The sequence below is a fragment of the Pipistrellus kuhlii genome, unplaced genomic scaffold (assembly GCF_014108245.1).
Source record: "Pipistrellus kuhlii isolate mPipKuh1 unplaced genomic scaffold, mPipKuh1.p scaffold_m20_p_8, whole genome shotgun sequence".
In the NCBI taxonomy this organism is placed as follows: domain Eukaryota; kingdom Metazoa; phylum Chordata; class Mammalia; order Chiroptera; family Vespertilionidae; genus Pipistrellus; species Pipistrellus kuhlii.
In genome coordinates, this window is record NW_023425584.1 from 4777290 (window position 1) to 4794473 (window position 17184).

The following is a 17184-nucleotide window of genomic DNA, read 5'->3' on the forward strand; positions in this document are numbered from 1 at the left end:
TTGTAATTAAATAAAACAGTATATTTTTTAGCAGCTCTGAAAAATGCTAATCTTTCAAAAGTGTTCAGTGATCATTAATCATTAGGACAGTAAAGGAGCCTTATTCAGATTGCTCATTTACCCTTTGTTTAAGCTTAAAATACTTTTAGCCTTTTCATAGGAAAGAAAAAAAATGCACCAGATGGAATATTAACATTAACTATTACAATCCATACTTGTTTTTATTTGTCTAGTTTACTGCCACATATTGTAGTAAGAAGAGGTTTAACATTACATAACCCAGAAGTAGCTAGTTTGATAAGATAAACATAAATGTAAGTACATAACATTCTCTGATATCAGTAGGAATCTCGTAAATGCACACTGTATTGATACATGTATAGTATGACCCAAATTTATAAGACTTAGAATACAGTATAATTGGAGAATATTTTTTGACAACACATTTAAACGAATTCACTCAATAAACTGCCTACTATGCCACACATTAAACTGTTACCTAGAAGTATCACTTGAACAAAGGCAGTGCTATTCAAAATTAGACAGACATAGTTAAGTACTTTTAATTAGATTTTGCTGGATTTCCCAGATATAACATAACTAGTAGGGAAAATCTAAAAATAATATAAAAACTAAAAGGAAGTATTGACTGTCATTTTTAATTAGAGACAAAAATGAACCTTTTATATTTCTTCTGTTTTTCCTAACACTTCATTTTCTATTGTCTGTTTTATATCATTGTAATCATATGTGGAAGTTAATTCACATTTGTGGAAGTTAATTAAGTAGCCTTCAATTCCGGCTTACCATTCATATGAATCTTTTAGTATATCTAGCTTGTTAATTTTTTCCTAGTTTTAGGTAACATGAATTAGCAAGAAACAGTCCCTTTTTGAGGAAGAAAAATATAAGCACACATATATCATACCCCCAAATATATTATTAAAATGTTTTAACTACTAGTATCAGACTTGCTCTAAGGCTAAACATACTTATTCTTCAAATATTAATGTGCCTTGGAAATAATACCTTATGTTTACTTTCTTATACTAACCCTACCCAAATGCATAAGATATTACTACATAAATGATTAAGTAATTAATAGGGAACTTTAAAAGAATTATTAAGTGATTTACAATTTTAAAAAATGATTAAAAATCCACGATATTCCTCATTCAGTTTTGTAGAAAACATATGACACTACAGGATCAATATTCTGAAGCCTGAATCGCTATTGGAAAAATTCCAAACATATTTATTAAAATACTGGTAAATAAAATGACTTATCATTCCAGTTGATCATCACAATATCTAATAGGGGGGAAGCATTCCTTGAAGCAAAATCAACAAAGATGTGGGTTGGGTTATTTACAAATTCTGAGTCAGGGTTTCTGTAGCAGAAGTAGATGGACCCAATCTCATCCTGGCTTCCTTTCAGAAGCTACTTAAAGCAATTATGAGCAGAAGAAAGTTAATATTTCCAGGGGTATAGGAAGAGAATCTCACTGATAACTACATTGACACTAAATAATAAGAAGGATAACCAATTTTAACACCAGCATCACAAGTGAACACATTTTGGGTAGAAATTTAGAAGATTTACATACACTTTTACTGGCTCATATTTTTACATATATAGGTTTCTTTTAAGAACCTCTAATATTTTTAAGACAGCAGATTCCACCCCAACATTCCATTAACTAGGTTTCCATATCTACCTTACAAAGTGGTCAATTAGGATATTAAACAGATTCTTTAAATCTTCATTATCCTAGAAGCAAGAACTATCAAATAAATGTAGACATCCTGTGTGTGTGTGTGTGTGTGTGTGTATACACATACATATTATATATACACACACATAATAAACTGCAGACACAATTTAAATTATGGAAATCCTTCTCAGGGAAGCAACTGTATTATTATATGCCTCACCTTTTGATTATTTTGGGGGGGGGGGGAGAAAGGAGAGCATCTTGTGCCATAATTACTGTAAGACCCAATGATTACTGAGAAAAACTGAACATCAATAGGGGCAGAAAAGGAAATTTTGAGTTGTAAAATTTAAAAACTAAAACTTCTTTAAATTAAGAGTGTTGTTTAGTACCGAAAGATATATTTTGGTCAAATATCATATGATGTCTTGTTTATTTTTATCACAACAATTCCTTTAAATTGTTAAAATTTAAACATTAGAAGCTAAATTTAAATAAATATAGCTGAGGCAGAAAACTTCTGAATCACCACCAGAAGAAATTACCTTCCATCTTACTTTTAAAAAATTAATCGAGAGAACAATCCCAAAATATGTCATTCATAATCTGTGAATGTATCAATAGATGGAATTTTTACTTTGTGCAGTTTGTCCACAGATGTCAAATTTTATAAACGCCTTAGAACTTATAATCGCTAATAAATAAAAATAAGAAAATACAGAAATACTGTCAGTAAGCATATACTTTATCAAGTAATCAAAAAGAATCATAACCTTTGTGTTATTCCAGAGTCTAGCATAGTGCTGGGCACAAAGGAGACAATAAGTGTGTAATAAATGTATATAGAAAGAATTATAAAATTACTAGTTACTTGGTGCACAAAATTCGTGCACGGGAGGAGGAGTGCCCCTCAGCGCTGCCTGCATCCTCTCCAATCTGCGACCCCTCGGGTGATATCTGATGCTGGTTCGGGTTTAAACCAGCAGTTGGACGTTCCTCTCGCAATCTGGAACCGCTGGCTCCTGACCACTCACCTGCCTGCCTGCCCTATCACCCACAACCACTCTGCCTGCCGGCCTGCTCACTCCAAACTTCTCCACCTGCCCCCCCCCCCCCCGCCCCAGCCTTCTTGCTCCCAACTGCCCCCCATGCCAGCCTACTCACTTCCAACTGCCCCCTCATGGCCTGATTGCCCCCAACTGCCCTTCCTGGCTGGTCTCCCGGAAGGTCTCTCGGTCTAATTAGCATGTCACCCTTTTATTAGTATAGATATATATGTCACAAAAGATGTGATGCCAAATAATGATATTAAATTAGTGTGGTAAATAATAAATAATGAGTTAATTTAAAAAATATAATCCCGTATTTCCCACTTAAATCCTATATATCTCTTACATTATCTTACCATTATTAATGGCAACTAAGTTTTCAACTTTAGGTTTTTCTGCTCCAAACCTCCTAGTTTAATATTTAATACTCTTGAATCAACCGTAAATGCACTTTGGGAGTTCATACTTAGAAGTGTAACATGGCAAATATATTTATAAATCAAAAACATTTTAAAAATAAAACAAGTAGGCTTTCAATCTGCTTTGTTCAATTTTCTGCTAGGTAGGGGCATAAAATGTGTTTTGTTTTTTTAAAAAAATAGTTAATATGTATATTATCATGTAATATGAAATGGAAAAGGGCATAGAGAAATCATCTTTTTTATTAAAAAAAAAGCCTATTTGAATACTGATGTATTATTTGTATCATTTCTATATTAAGTATATTATATAATTGAAAGAACAACTCCCTGAGCAATAAAATACAGCAACATAAGCATTAACTTGGACTACTAGTATGAGCACTAACCATTCTCTAAAAAGTGAAAACTGGCCTAGTTCTAGTGACACACTATCACAGAGACAGATCACAATACATTCACACAGTAAATGTGAAAACAGCATATAGGTAAACTTCAAAAATTTTTAAAACACTTGAAAATTCCAAAAGTCATTGATCATTATTCTCTAATACTCAAACATCAAAAGATAATCTTAACTTTTTAAGGTTCTTTTTCCCTATAACCTGCATGATACATTTATTATACTAAAATATTTAAAAATGTTTAAATGTTTATTGTTTAAAAAGTTTTAAGGAGATATTTATTTTTCACCAAAGTGCACAAAACGGTTTTCTTGTGATTGAATTTCCTAAATGCTTTTCCCTAAAATTGTTATCAAGTACAAGGACTCATTTTGCCAACAATCGAAATATATCCAAGTACCTAAAAAACAGCGAGTACATTAGTTCAACATTGGATTGCACTTCAGCAGTCCACTGAAGTTAGTGTTACAGTATGTTTTTCCGTTTCATTATTCAAGTGCTTTCCTACTCAATTTACCAGTAACCGTTAGTAACGTCTGTACAAGAGAACCTACAACTGCAGGAAGAGAATGCCATCTGCTGCTTCATGTGTGTACTCGGCAGGAGGAGCGAAGTGGATAACAGGTGGAGTGATCACATAAAACAACTGAAAACTCAATCCACAGATAATGCTTGAAAGTTGAAGTATTCCCATTTCTATTTTGAATAACTTGGAGATACATCAAAGGGTACTTACTATCTTAATGCAAATGCTGTTATTGCACAGAATTACAAGACTGCAATGTGCTTACATATCTATCATTAGTTCGTGATGCTTATAAACACGGCTTTTCCTCGGGTAGGGAGAGCCAGAGTCTAAAGAAAAGAACCAGTGCCTAGCCTTCACAAAGCCATTTCCCCTATATGAATTCCTACACTATCCTATTTATAAAGACGTGACATCAGGTGACCATATACTTTATTGTCCACACAGGAAGAGCAATTAACTATCACTTACACCAGGACAAGTGTGAACCCAAGCTATTCTAGGCAAATCTAAATGTTAGTTAGCCTTCTTATGAATTACTCCCTCAGGCTTCAAAACCTTCCCAATGCCTTGAGAACCTTTCGGAAAGGCAATATGGAAAATTTTCGGACATAACTAGACTCAGAAAGAAAATGTGGGACTCCCAACGCAGATAGTTCCTGGTCCTAAATGGCTACCTCAACACTGCCCGGTTTTTTACTTACTTCCCTTTGTTATGGATTTCAAATTCTTTGGCATTAATAAATACCTTCTCTAGAAAGGGTAAATATTTCCTAGGAGAATTCACTCAAACATTAATTGGAATGCTTTCCTTTTGACATCTGGCAGATGGTAGGTATTTGGAAAGAAAACAAATTTGTAAGGCTGTGTGTGTGTGTACATATATTGCTGTGTAGAGTGGTGATGGAGAAAAGAGGAGAACTGCTCATTTCAAAGGATGAAATCCCTCTGGTGGTAGCTGGCTGGATAGGAAGTCAAAACACAGTGAGGAAAGGAGAAATCTCTAAGACTAACTTTCACATTTCAAATTTGAAATCCCAAAAGGGAAAGGGAACTTGCTTTCTCCATTTCTGAGGCCTCAGTTTAAGAGGCCAAAATTCAGACAACTTTTCTTAATACTATGGCTCATCAGTGCTATTGATTAACTAGCTCTTTGTGGGTCTATTTTTAAAAGAAAATACATTCCAAGATCTTAAAAAAACACATCTTAACTAACTTTTGGAATTTCATTTACTGGTGTGATTTTTGTAACCAACCAAAGCAACACTGCTATTTATGGTAGGACTGGCTTAAATAAATAAAGGTATTTAAGAACTAAGTTCAAATCTTCCAACCTTTGGTAAATATTCAGAAGCCAATAGGTGTATGTGTATATGTGTTTAAAAATAAAGAGAGACAACAAAAATGGCAGAGTAGATAAAAGCCTGTACTCAACATCTCCCACAACCACATCAAAATTACAACTAAAATACAAAACAACCATTATCCAGAACTGCTGGAAAGCTAGCTGCATGGAAGTCCTACAATAAGAATTTAAAGAAAGCACACTGAGACTAGTAGGAGAAAGCACAACAAAACTGTATTCACAGCCCAAAAAGGGGTGCAACTACATCTCCCAACTCCACTGGGCCCTACAGAACATCTACATAAGCCCACACTACTACTTCAAGGAGACATAGCAGCTCTACCCAATACATAGAAACACACACAGGGAAGCAACCAACTGCAGAGACAAAGAAACATGTCACAAATAAGGAAATGGAAGAAAGCAAACTATTGGATATAGACTTCAAAACCACAGTTATAAGGCTACTCAAGAATCTTCTAGAAACATCTAAAAATAAATGAAAATGACCAGTCAGAAGTTAAGCATACACTAACTGAAATAAAGCATAATATACAGGGATTCAACAATAGAGTAGAGGATTCTGAGAATTAAATCAACCATTTGAAATATGAGGAAGCAAAAAACACCCAAGCAGAAGAGCAAAAAGAAAAAGAAATACAAATATGTGAAGATAGTGTAAAGACCCTCTGAGACAACTTCAATCGTACCAACATTTGCATTATTGGGGTGCCAGAAGAGAGAGAGAGCAAGATATTAAAAACCTATTTGAAGAAATAATGACAGAAAACTTCCCTTACCTGGTGAAAGAAATAGACTTATAAGTCCAAGAAGCACAGAGAGTCCCAAGCAAGAGGAATCCAAAGAAGACCACACCAAGACACATCATAATTAAAATGCCAAGGCTAAAGAGAAAGAGAGAATCTTAAAAGCAGTGAGAGAAAAGCAGTTAGTTAACTATATCTGTCAGGGAATGCCCATAAAACTGTCAGCTGAGCCAAAACCCGGTTTGGCTCAATGGATAGAGCGTCGGCTTGGGGACTGAAAGGTCCCAGGTTCGATTCCGGTCAAGGGCATGTACCTTGGTTGCGGGCATATCCCCAGTAGGGGGTGTGCAAGAGGCGGCTGATCGATGACTCTCTTTCATCGATGTTTCTAACTCTCTATCTCTATCCCTTCCTCTCTGTACAAAAATAAATGAAATATATTAAAAAAAAAACAAAAAAAAAAAACTGTCAGCTGATTTCGCAACAGAAGCTATGCAGGCCAGAAGGGAGTGGCAAGAAATATTCAAAGGACCTGCAACCAAGATTACTCTATCCAGCAAAGATATCATTTAGAATTAAAGGTCAGATAAAGATATTCACAGACAAGAAAAAGTTCATCAACACCAAACCAGTATTATATGAAATGTTAAAGAGTATTATTTAAGAAGGAGAAAAAGAAAATGACTTAAAAAAATATAAACAACAAAATGACAGCAAATACATTTTCTATCAACAATTGAATCTAAAAATAAAAATAAATGAGTAGGAAATCTAATGATCATATTAAACTGGTGAATAAAATAGAATCAGAGGCATGGAAATGGAACAGACTGATGATACTCAGAGGTAAGGGAGGTGAAAGGTGAGAAGAGATTAAACAAAGATCTTATATGCATATATGCATTACATATGGACACAGACAATAGGGTGGTGAAAGCCTGGGGCCACGTGGAAACCAGGTGGAGGGGTCAATGGATGGAAAAAGGAGAGACCTTTGGAATAATCTCAAAAATAAAGACTATACATATATATATATATATATATATATATATATATAACAAAAATTTCTTTTAAAAGGTTCTTCCTTATTTTAATTTAAAATTTTTAAATCTAATTGTAATTGGATTAAAAAATTAAACAAACTTTTCCCTAATAAATAACTGGCCATCAAATTTTTAAAATGTAAATATTTAAAACAGTTCTCAATAACTGAAACAATTAATATTTTGGTACACAGAGGAAACTTCTAAGATAAAAGAAAACACTCAGCTTGCCCCAAGTGGGACACAGGCCCTGCCACCATCCCAGAGTGACACCGCACTGAATTGCAGCCAATGCTACCGAGACCCCATGGTGCAAAATGAGGCCCATAGCCCAGCCCAGCCTGGAAACAATTGTGTGGGAGCCAGGTAATGCCATCACATAGCATCTCCCGCTTCCTCTTTCTAGTGACTAGCCTCCTTGGAATTTCTGCAGCCCAGGAACACAACTTACTTTATAGCCAGGTGGAAACATTTTACACTTTAACAAAATGTCTGTGAAGCATTTTCCCATGCCTCATCTCATTTGATCTCACAGAAGTCCTGGAGTAGATAGATAGGAGACTCAGTGGAATGCCATTTTCTTTTCATTAGCCAGAAAGTGAAGATTTAGAAAGCTTAGAAATGGTGAACCTTGAAAATGACTTCAGGTTTTCTCACTGCATAGAATATATTCTATGCAGTGAGAAAACCTGAAGTCATTTTCAAGGTTCCTCTGTGTACCAAAATATTAAATATTTCATCCTTTGTTCTCCCTGCATGATCCACAATAATCTGCTTCCACGTTAGTATTTACTGCTGTATTTCTGACAATTACATGAAAGAGAAGTTGGGGTGCTTCACTGGGCTGGAAAAAGTTTAGCTAAATCAGAAAAGGTCTAATTAAGCAACTTTATTCTATATCTATAAGAGGCTAAGTTGAGTTGCATATATGCAATACATATAAAGCTCTAGCTGGTGCTAATTGCATGTGTGTTCCCATCTGTCATTGTTGCTAATAAATTTGGTTAACACTTCTATTATAGAGAAAGGGAGAATTGGGATATTAAAATATTTCTTCTAATTAATTTCCTTTTAATGTATACAAATTTATGCATCGGGCCACTAGTTCCATTATATATACTATATAGTAGAGTTTTAATGTTTTAAGTTGTATCCTAATATTTTAAATGGGTGATCTATTTATATATATATATAGTTTACCAATTAGGGCTACACTTTGGATTAGTATATTTTATTCCAAGAGCATGCTGGATTATTGTAATTGTACTGTTACTGAACTCCAAAACAGATTATTGATGCACTTCAGAAAAAATCCACACAGTTGGAGGTCAAACTGGTCAGTGCAGAGGCCTGACTTTGCTACCCCCTTCCACATTCTACCTAGACTTCTGGGCTCTAGATTCAAGGAGGCTGTATGATTGCCATGTGTCTCCTTTCCCAAACTTCACCCTCTTAGCAAACATTTTTCCATACATCAACAAAGACTCATGTGTTCTGTGCTCCCATAACACCATGTGCTTACCATTATCACTGCATGCAGAAAATACTATGATTGTTCAAACTAATTTGTATTTCTATAAAAATTTACATCTGCATCATATAAAAATCACATATTAACAATGAAAAGTCTGCCATCCTCTGACATACTTCTCCACACTGCTGATTCTAATACTCAGTAAACCCACTTTAAACTTTTAAACTTTTAGCTATTTCTTTCACTATTTTCATCCATTCTTCTAAATAACATGCTGATACAGATACTTCTTGAGTTTTGAATTTTAGACATTATCTTTTGACTCCCTAATATATTGTGACAATGTACTTATCGTTTATAACTAAGTTACACAATTCTATTAAAGCTGGATTTCCTTTCTTGTACAAACATTTACTTTGATTCGCTTAGTTTATCTGAGTTTTCTAGGTTTCTACCTATGGCAACTGACTCATGAACTCTATTCCAGATCTGCAAGATCTCAACTCCTCAGGTTCCTTTACAAAAAAAGAAAAGAAAAACCAATGATCTCCCACCGGTTCCTGTTTAAACTGATTGGTCTCTATGCTTGCTCTTGTTTTACCGTTGCAATACATATCATTTTGTTTTGTGCCAATATCCTAGTTTCTGTTTGATTTTCATACAAGAGGCTTTCTTCCAATGCTGCCAATTGGCAGCTGTCTGTTCAATTCTCAGAATGAGATACTAAAGAGTGACTGTTCACAACAGGGCTTGTCATCCAGTAAAATTCACTGCAGGGCCACAACATAGACTGATTTTTAAATTGGAGATTCCACACATCTGTATGTGAAAAACTCTCTCAAAGTTTCTTGCCCCTAAATGAATTCCACTGACCTCCTGCTCTAGATTTCAAGCTTGGCTAACAGTGTTGTAATAGCAAGAGCTAAGAATGTCTGGGAGTATTTTCGGTCCAGTGTCTCATTCTTATCCCTCCGCTTTTCAAACTTCTACAAACTGCTCCTGGGTTCAAATCCAGTTCAAGACATTTAAACCATTCCAAGCCTCAGTCTCCATATAAGTAAAAAGAAGTCAGTGAGTGTTAATAAAAATAACTATTTTCATAGAATTTTTGTGAGCTAAAATTAAATGCTGGGCAAAGACTTTGGCACAGATTAACCATTAAATAAATATTGATGATTCTTCTTTCCACTTAAAATACATACTTCTATATATCATATAGGACTGGCCAATGATCCCACCTGTTTTCTGAAACACTTATTTCTATAAATTACATTACTTTGCATATGCAGAATTTTATAAAAATTTAAGATGCTTAACAGTACACCTCATTTAAAATTACCAAATAATTTCAATGAAGCCAATATCATTTTCCTTTATTACCCTTTATTACCTAAAAGTATTATACATGAAGTCTAGAGCCACTTCCTATAGATTCTACTACATACATACTATTGTAGATATACTGGTTGATAATGTCGGGTTCTGTAATCAAAGAAAACACGATAATTTCAAAAGAAAGATCAAAAGTGCTTTATTCAAAGTAATGTCCATCCTAGCTACACATATCCCCATCTTTCAGGTAATTTGTGGATACCGTCCCGATAGAACCTTCCTTGTTTTGAGGCAAATCATTTAGAGACCCCGTTTTCCACTTCTTCATATGTTTTTAAGTGCTGCTCAGAAAATGCAGGTGCCATCGACTGGAACAAGTGATAATCTAAAGGAGCAAGGACTGGTGAATACAGTGGGTGGGTTAATACTTCCCAGGCAATATCTTTTTTTAAATATATTTTAATGATTTTTTAGAGAGGAAGAGAGAGGGATAGAGAGTTAGAAACATTGATGAGAAAGAATCATCGATCAGCTGCCTCTTGCACACCCCCTACCAGGGATGTGCCTGCAATCAAGGTACATGCCCTTGACCGGAATCGAACCTGGGACCTTTCAGTCCACAGGTCGACGTTCTATTCACGGAGCCAAACCGTTTTCGGCCAGGCAAAATCTCTTAACGTGTCTTTAACTGGTTTTGAAGTGTGTGAAGGTGCATCATCATGAAGCAAAACTACTTTGCCTGTCTTCTGGCCCATTCTGGTTGTTTCACAATCAAAGTATGGTTCAAATTGAGTATTTGTTGTCGATAGTGATCAGAATTAATGATTAGTATTAACGGCCTCACCTGGTTTTAGGAGCTCCTAATACACCACACAATCCTGATCTCAAAAAATGCAGAGCACTGTCTTCTTTCCAAAGCGATTTGGCCTTTGCAGTCGATGTTGATAGTTAACCTGAGTCAACCCATGACTTTGTGGGTTTGGGATTCTCAAAATAAATCCTCTTTTCATTGCCAGTCACAATTCAATGCAAAAAGGACTTTCTTTCATGCTGTTGAAGCAACATTTTCCTGATGACTTTTTGGTTTTCCATTTGTCTTTTGTTCAGTTGATGTGGCACCCGTTTTTCCTTCCTTTAATATCTTTCCCATTGCTTGTAAATGATCAGAAATTGTTTGCTCCCGGGACCGGTTTGGCTCAATGGATAGAGCGTAGGTTTGGAGACTGAAAGGTCCCGGGTTTGATTCCGGTCAAGGGCATGTACCTTGGTTGCAGGCATATCCCCAGTAGGGGGTGTGCAAGAGGCAATTGATTGATGACTCTCTCTCATCGATGTTTCTAACTATCTCTCTCCCTTCCTCTGTATAAAATCAATAAAATCAATAAAATAAAATAATAAATTGTTTGCTGAGCAATGTGTAATTTTTCTGTAAGCTGTTTTGGAGTTTGTCATGCATCTTCATTCAATAATGCTTGCAATTGTTGGTCTTTAAACTTTTTTGATTGACCTGGATGTTCTTTTGTCTTTCACATCGAAATCATCACTTTTAAAGTTCACAAGTATCTTGAGATGGAGCAGGTTCGCCATAAGCTTCCTGAAGTATTCAGTAGCACTTTTCTTCAAAATAATGATTGAAAACTTCCCGCAAATGCTTTTTGGCAGGAAATTCGACATTTTTAAGAGTAAAAATATCTATGATATTAACACCTTCAGCAAATTTGACATATGAAGTTTTGAAGCTTATTGTCAATACAAAATAGCATACATATCAAATCACATACGTATTAACATACGTGTAACTCCATCTATTGAAAAAGTCATCATTATTAAGGGGTACACCAAGTACACTCAATCACTATGTAGTAGAAAGCATACAAGCAATATGATAGGTACTTGGAGGTGATAACATTTAAAACAAGCAGAAACAGTCCTAACCCAAATTATAGTCCATATGTTTTACTAATGCAATGCAATGTAATATATAAATAGGAAACACGGGGTGCTAAAAAACACAGAGAAAAGAAATTCTCCCAGAGTTTAAGTTAAGAAGAGCATCGTACATGATGTGTTTGATGTGAAAGTAAGAGAACAGTTGGGTTTAAAAGAAATAGGTCCTAGGCAGAAGGAAAATGTTGTTCAAAGGCCCGTAATTGACAGAGAACACAGACTGCTCCAGAAGCTGAAATAAGTTACCACACATAAAGTATGCAGTCCAAGTGGGGAGTCTTGAAGCATGAAACTGGTGACATATAGAAAAGACATTAGGAGAACCTGTAAGCCATACTCTATATAATCCAATTAAGTGAAATAGTGCTTATGAGTGTTTAATAAAGCTCCTGGTATGAAATAAGTGCACACTAAATTAAACATTAGTCACTTACTGTTATCTAACACTCCCCATTTTTTGCCACAATTTGAAATGCAACAATACACTAACCAAAAAATATTTTCCATATGGTTTTTCTTAGCTGGATGCAGAAAAACAGTATGTTTTTTATAATAAGAGAACTTATTATAAATGCTTTAGGCAGTCTGTTCTTTGATTTGTAAATGGGACAATAATACCAACCTCTCAGGCTTGTCCTAAGGACCAGAAAGAGCATGAAGAGTTCCCAGCGAGGTGTCATGGCACATACTAATAGCCTCAAAAGAGTTCCTATTAAGGCAGATTGGCAGAACAGCCAGAGAAAATGGGAAGCACAAAGCTTTGGCTTCACTTTGGGATTATGCAGCAGGAATGCCTTAGAAATAACATCATCTTAGGCCTAAACTGTTTCTGAAAACAGGATATATACACCGAAAATGTTAGTTCTACTAAAAGAAACAACACTAGTCTAATGATGTGTTTATTTCTTCCTAATGTGGAATATCTTTCAAAAGAGAAGAACTGATCTTCTATAATTCATTTCCCACACAATTACCTTATATTAAAAGTATGTGTATTTCCCATGTCCCACTGTAAAACAACTACTCTTATTTTATATATTTCTCTCCAAGTGCTTTACACACAACATTTTTCTACTCCATATTATACTGTTTTGATTTAAGACCCAGAACAAATGGATACTGAATTAGTAATGTTTCAATAGTATCCACTTTGCAAAAGCAAAATAAGAAACTCTCTGGGCGCATTTAAAACAAGACAATTTAATCGTAATTCAACTTATACTCATCCACTGAGTAACGCATTTAGGATGTTAAAAGAGGCACCCTGTATAAATTTCATATCATGTAATTTTTTTCTGATTCCAATTTATCTTAGTGTCAACCTAACACATTTATTTCTAGATACTCTAATGGTTTCATTCAAGAGTAGCTTAATTATAAGAAAATGTATTGATATTAATCACAAATGGCAAAATATCACAATGTATTTGACAAAGAAAGCATCAATCTGTATCTTCTCTTTCTTAAAAAGCAAACAAAAAACTACGTGAAATTAATTAAAAGATGATCTTAACAAAAATCAAACAAATATTTTTAACACTATTATAAACTACTATTAACAGAAAACTGTTGAAGATTAAGCTAAATTTCCCAGGGAATATAAAGCTTAGTTAATATAAAAAGCTTTTTCTAGAATTTCCAAGTAGGAAATACTTCCACATTACTAATACAAACTATAAATCCAAAGAAGATAAGAATATCCTTAGGACTTTTTACAGAGGCTTCAGAAATACTACTATTCCAGGAAGAAAAAAATTTCATAGATCTTACTCAGTGTCACAAATACTACTAAATATCTGGTTAGGGTTCACATACATGCTCTCAATAATTCCTCATTATGCCTTAGGATCAATTCATCTAAATTTGATACTAAACTTTCAATTGTCATAGGACAAGTGTTCTCCACATCAAGGTAACTTACTATGGCTTCTCAAAGACATGTCTAACTCTCTTAGTTGTCATAACCTATCATGTAAAAATGCCAAGGAATGAGCAATAACTACAATGGAACTCCAATAAATAAATAAGTTTCCAGAAAAAAAACAAAAAACCCTAACTACTAAGTAAATCTTATGTTTTAAACTTTGAAATACAATACTATAAGGCAAAAATCCATTAAGGTGTTTAAAACAACTAGCCACATAAAAAACATTCACTAGCTCTATCAATCAAACGTTAAAGAAAATAGTAAATCCAGGCATAAAATGAGCACATTCATCTCACACTGCTTTCAATACTAATTAATCAATTGATTTCAATTGATCAATTAAATTTCTTATGTAGAAATTGCCCAACTATATCATACAGCTCAAAGCTGTTACATGTGAACATCTTTCTTTATCTTAAAAAAATTTTTTTTAATCTCTAATAAAAACCTACCTTTGAGGTTCTTTGAAGTTGGTCACCAACATATGTTTTACGAAACTGATCCAAGAACCACAGAATTGCAAGCTCTATTTTCTCATTAGAACACTGAGGCAATCCAGTATCCATTAATGATATAAGCTGAAAAACTCTTTTCATGAAGGAAAGAAATAAAGCTTCAGTAAAAATTCTTAGAGAAATAACATTAAAACATTTACTGTCAATGTAATATAATACACAATTACTGTAAAAAGTGAAAAAAGACACACAAAAACTTATAAAGAAAATATTTTTTAAAATCATCTAAAATTCTACTAAGAGATACTATAATTTCTAATATTTTCCCCTAAGACACATATACCTATACACATACAAGCATACAAACCTATAGACATACAGTTTTTTTTTACAAAAAGTTATATTTGGATACATATGACCTATACAAATTCTATATAATAAAAAACTTAATTTGCAAATCGACTTAACAGCAGAATGGCCGGTCACTATAACACACAGTGACCACCAGGGAGAGATGACCGGTCACTGTGACACACACTGACCACCAGGGGGGAGATGCTCAATTCAGGAGTTGCCCCCTGGTGGTCAGTGCACTCCCACAGGAGGAGTGGTGCTCAGCCAGAAGCTGGGCTCACGGCTGGCTAGCACAGCAGTGGTGGTGAGAGTCTCTTAACTCTGCTATAGGCAGGCGGTAAGGAGCTAGGGGATCCAGACTGCGAGAGCACCAGACTGCAAGAGGGATGTCTGACTGCCAGCTTAGGCCCAATCCCTGGGGTGGACATTCTCCGAGGAGTCCTGGATGTAAGAGGACGCAGGCCAGGCTGAGGGACCCCTCCTGCCCCCACAAGGTGCACAAATCTCATGCACTGGGCCTCTGGTATATAATAATATACATAAGTATAAGTAAATATTTATATTTATTATGAATATCAAGCTTAATCTTCTGACTTTCCAAGCAACTTCTCAAAGAGGCCTGGGAACACAACTAAGAAATATGGACTGGAGTAGACTTCAACCAATTAAAATGGGACATAGATATAAGTGAACAAATTGCTTTCCCTTAATCCCCATCCCTAACTATCACAAACCACCTTGAGGCAAAGTGGTTCTGAGCAGTCTTTGGGGGAAATGCCTATAAAACTGTCACCATGTCTGTAATGGACCACCTTACACAGTTCATTCTCAGTTTTCATGGTAATTATGTTCTACAAAGTTGACGTGAAAACTGAATTAGTGAATACTGAACCACTACTCCTAAAGGAAATACAGGATTAGGTTCCTGAGGAACTATGGTTACAATATTTTTCATCAACTAATCAACACATACCTTGTTTTCTGTCTGTTTCTGCTAAGGACACCATATTTAATATATATTGTTGATTTGTTAATATTGAACTTACAGCCAATAACCCTACAACTTGCCTGAACAAAGCTCACCTAAACACACATCTTTTCTCTGTAAGGCATATTTCAGCTTTCTTGTGCTAAGAAATACTGGCTAGCACTTCAGCACTCTGCTGAAAGGGCCATTTTAAACAGCAAAACCAGCAACAAAAAACAAAACCAGCCACAAAAATACAAAAACGATGGCATTAAGTAGACAGCAGAAAGGGTACATTTACAACATGGGAGCCAAAACAAGGCAGAGCATCTGCTCAACCTCAGCTAGTAACTATGCTTAAGTCCAAGAATGACTAGTGGTACAGTTAAATTTTAGCAATGATGTAAATTTGCAAATATGGATTCCTTGAATAATGAAGATTGATCATATTTTCTTCCCCTTATTCTCTCATCTCCTTTTCCTTCACTCTTTCTTCCCTGAAAAAGTACCCTTCTCCCCAACCCTCAAAAAGCCTTGTCCATAAACTTCACCTGAAGTTCTGTTTCCTAAAGAATGCAGACTAACACTCAAATCTTATTTAAAGATACATAAGTTTACTGCTGAAAGAAAAAAATTAAAATTTTCTACTTGACAAATATCACCCTCTTTTGTTTACTTCCTATTGTGTATTTCTCAGAAAAATAGTGCCAATGGTTATTTCCCTACTTGGTGATAAAAACTTATAAAAAATCAAACAATAGTATATTTAATTTCCACTTTACTAAATCTATGATGTTATGTTAAAAGATGGTAGAGAGGCAAACTGTTCACTTGGTTTAAAATTAACCAAAGCATTTTAAGAATGTCTCCCATTCATATTTTTAAATTTAATTTTATTTAAAATATATATATATATTATTGATTTTTTTTTTTGTTTTACAGAGAGGAAGGGAGAGGGATAGAGAGTAAGAAACATCGATGAGAAACATGGACCAGCTGCCTCCTGCACACCCCCCACTGAGGATATGCCCACAACCAAGGTACATGCCCTTGACTGGAACTGAACCCGGAACCATTCAGTCGGCAGGCCGACGCTCTATCCACTGAGCCAAACCGGCTTCAGTCCCCATTCATATTTTGAAGTGATTTAATATTGGCAATAATAAATGTAGAGAAACTGAAAATATTTATAACCTATTCATATTCAAATTTCTTTGACAAGAGCCAGTTTAAAGGCTGAAATGGTTATGGAATGAAGGAAAAATACAACTAAAAGAATACTTACAGTAATGCAGTTTATAATAATTTAAAAAAAAATTGAGAGCCTAAAATTTCCAAAATAAGGGTCTGTATAAATTATGGTTCGGTTTGGAATATTTCATATCTAGGTGAAATGTTCAGAATATTATGTTTGATTTTTTTGAAAGCGTTTTGGAGTTGTTAGTTTTTTGGGTTTTTTT

At 34.8% G+C, this 17184-nt stretch overlaps 1 protein-coding gene across 2 annotated transcripts in view; it reads right to left on the reverse strand.

Annotated features, from left to right (window-relative positions):
• RANBP17 (RAN binding protein 17) overlaps positions 1 to 17184 on the reverse strand; it is a 216537-nt gene that overhangs the window by 159494 nt on the left and 39859 nt on the right. For both annotated transcript variants that reach the window (XM_036424289.2, XM_036424288.2), the window contains exon 14: positions 14401 to 14536. In XM_036424289.2, coding sequence (XP_036280182.1) covers positions 14401 to 14536 — 136 coding nt within the window. The remainder of the gene's footprint in view (positions 1 to 14400; positions 14537 to 17184) is intronic.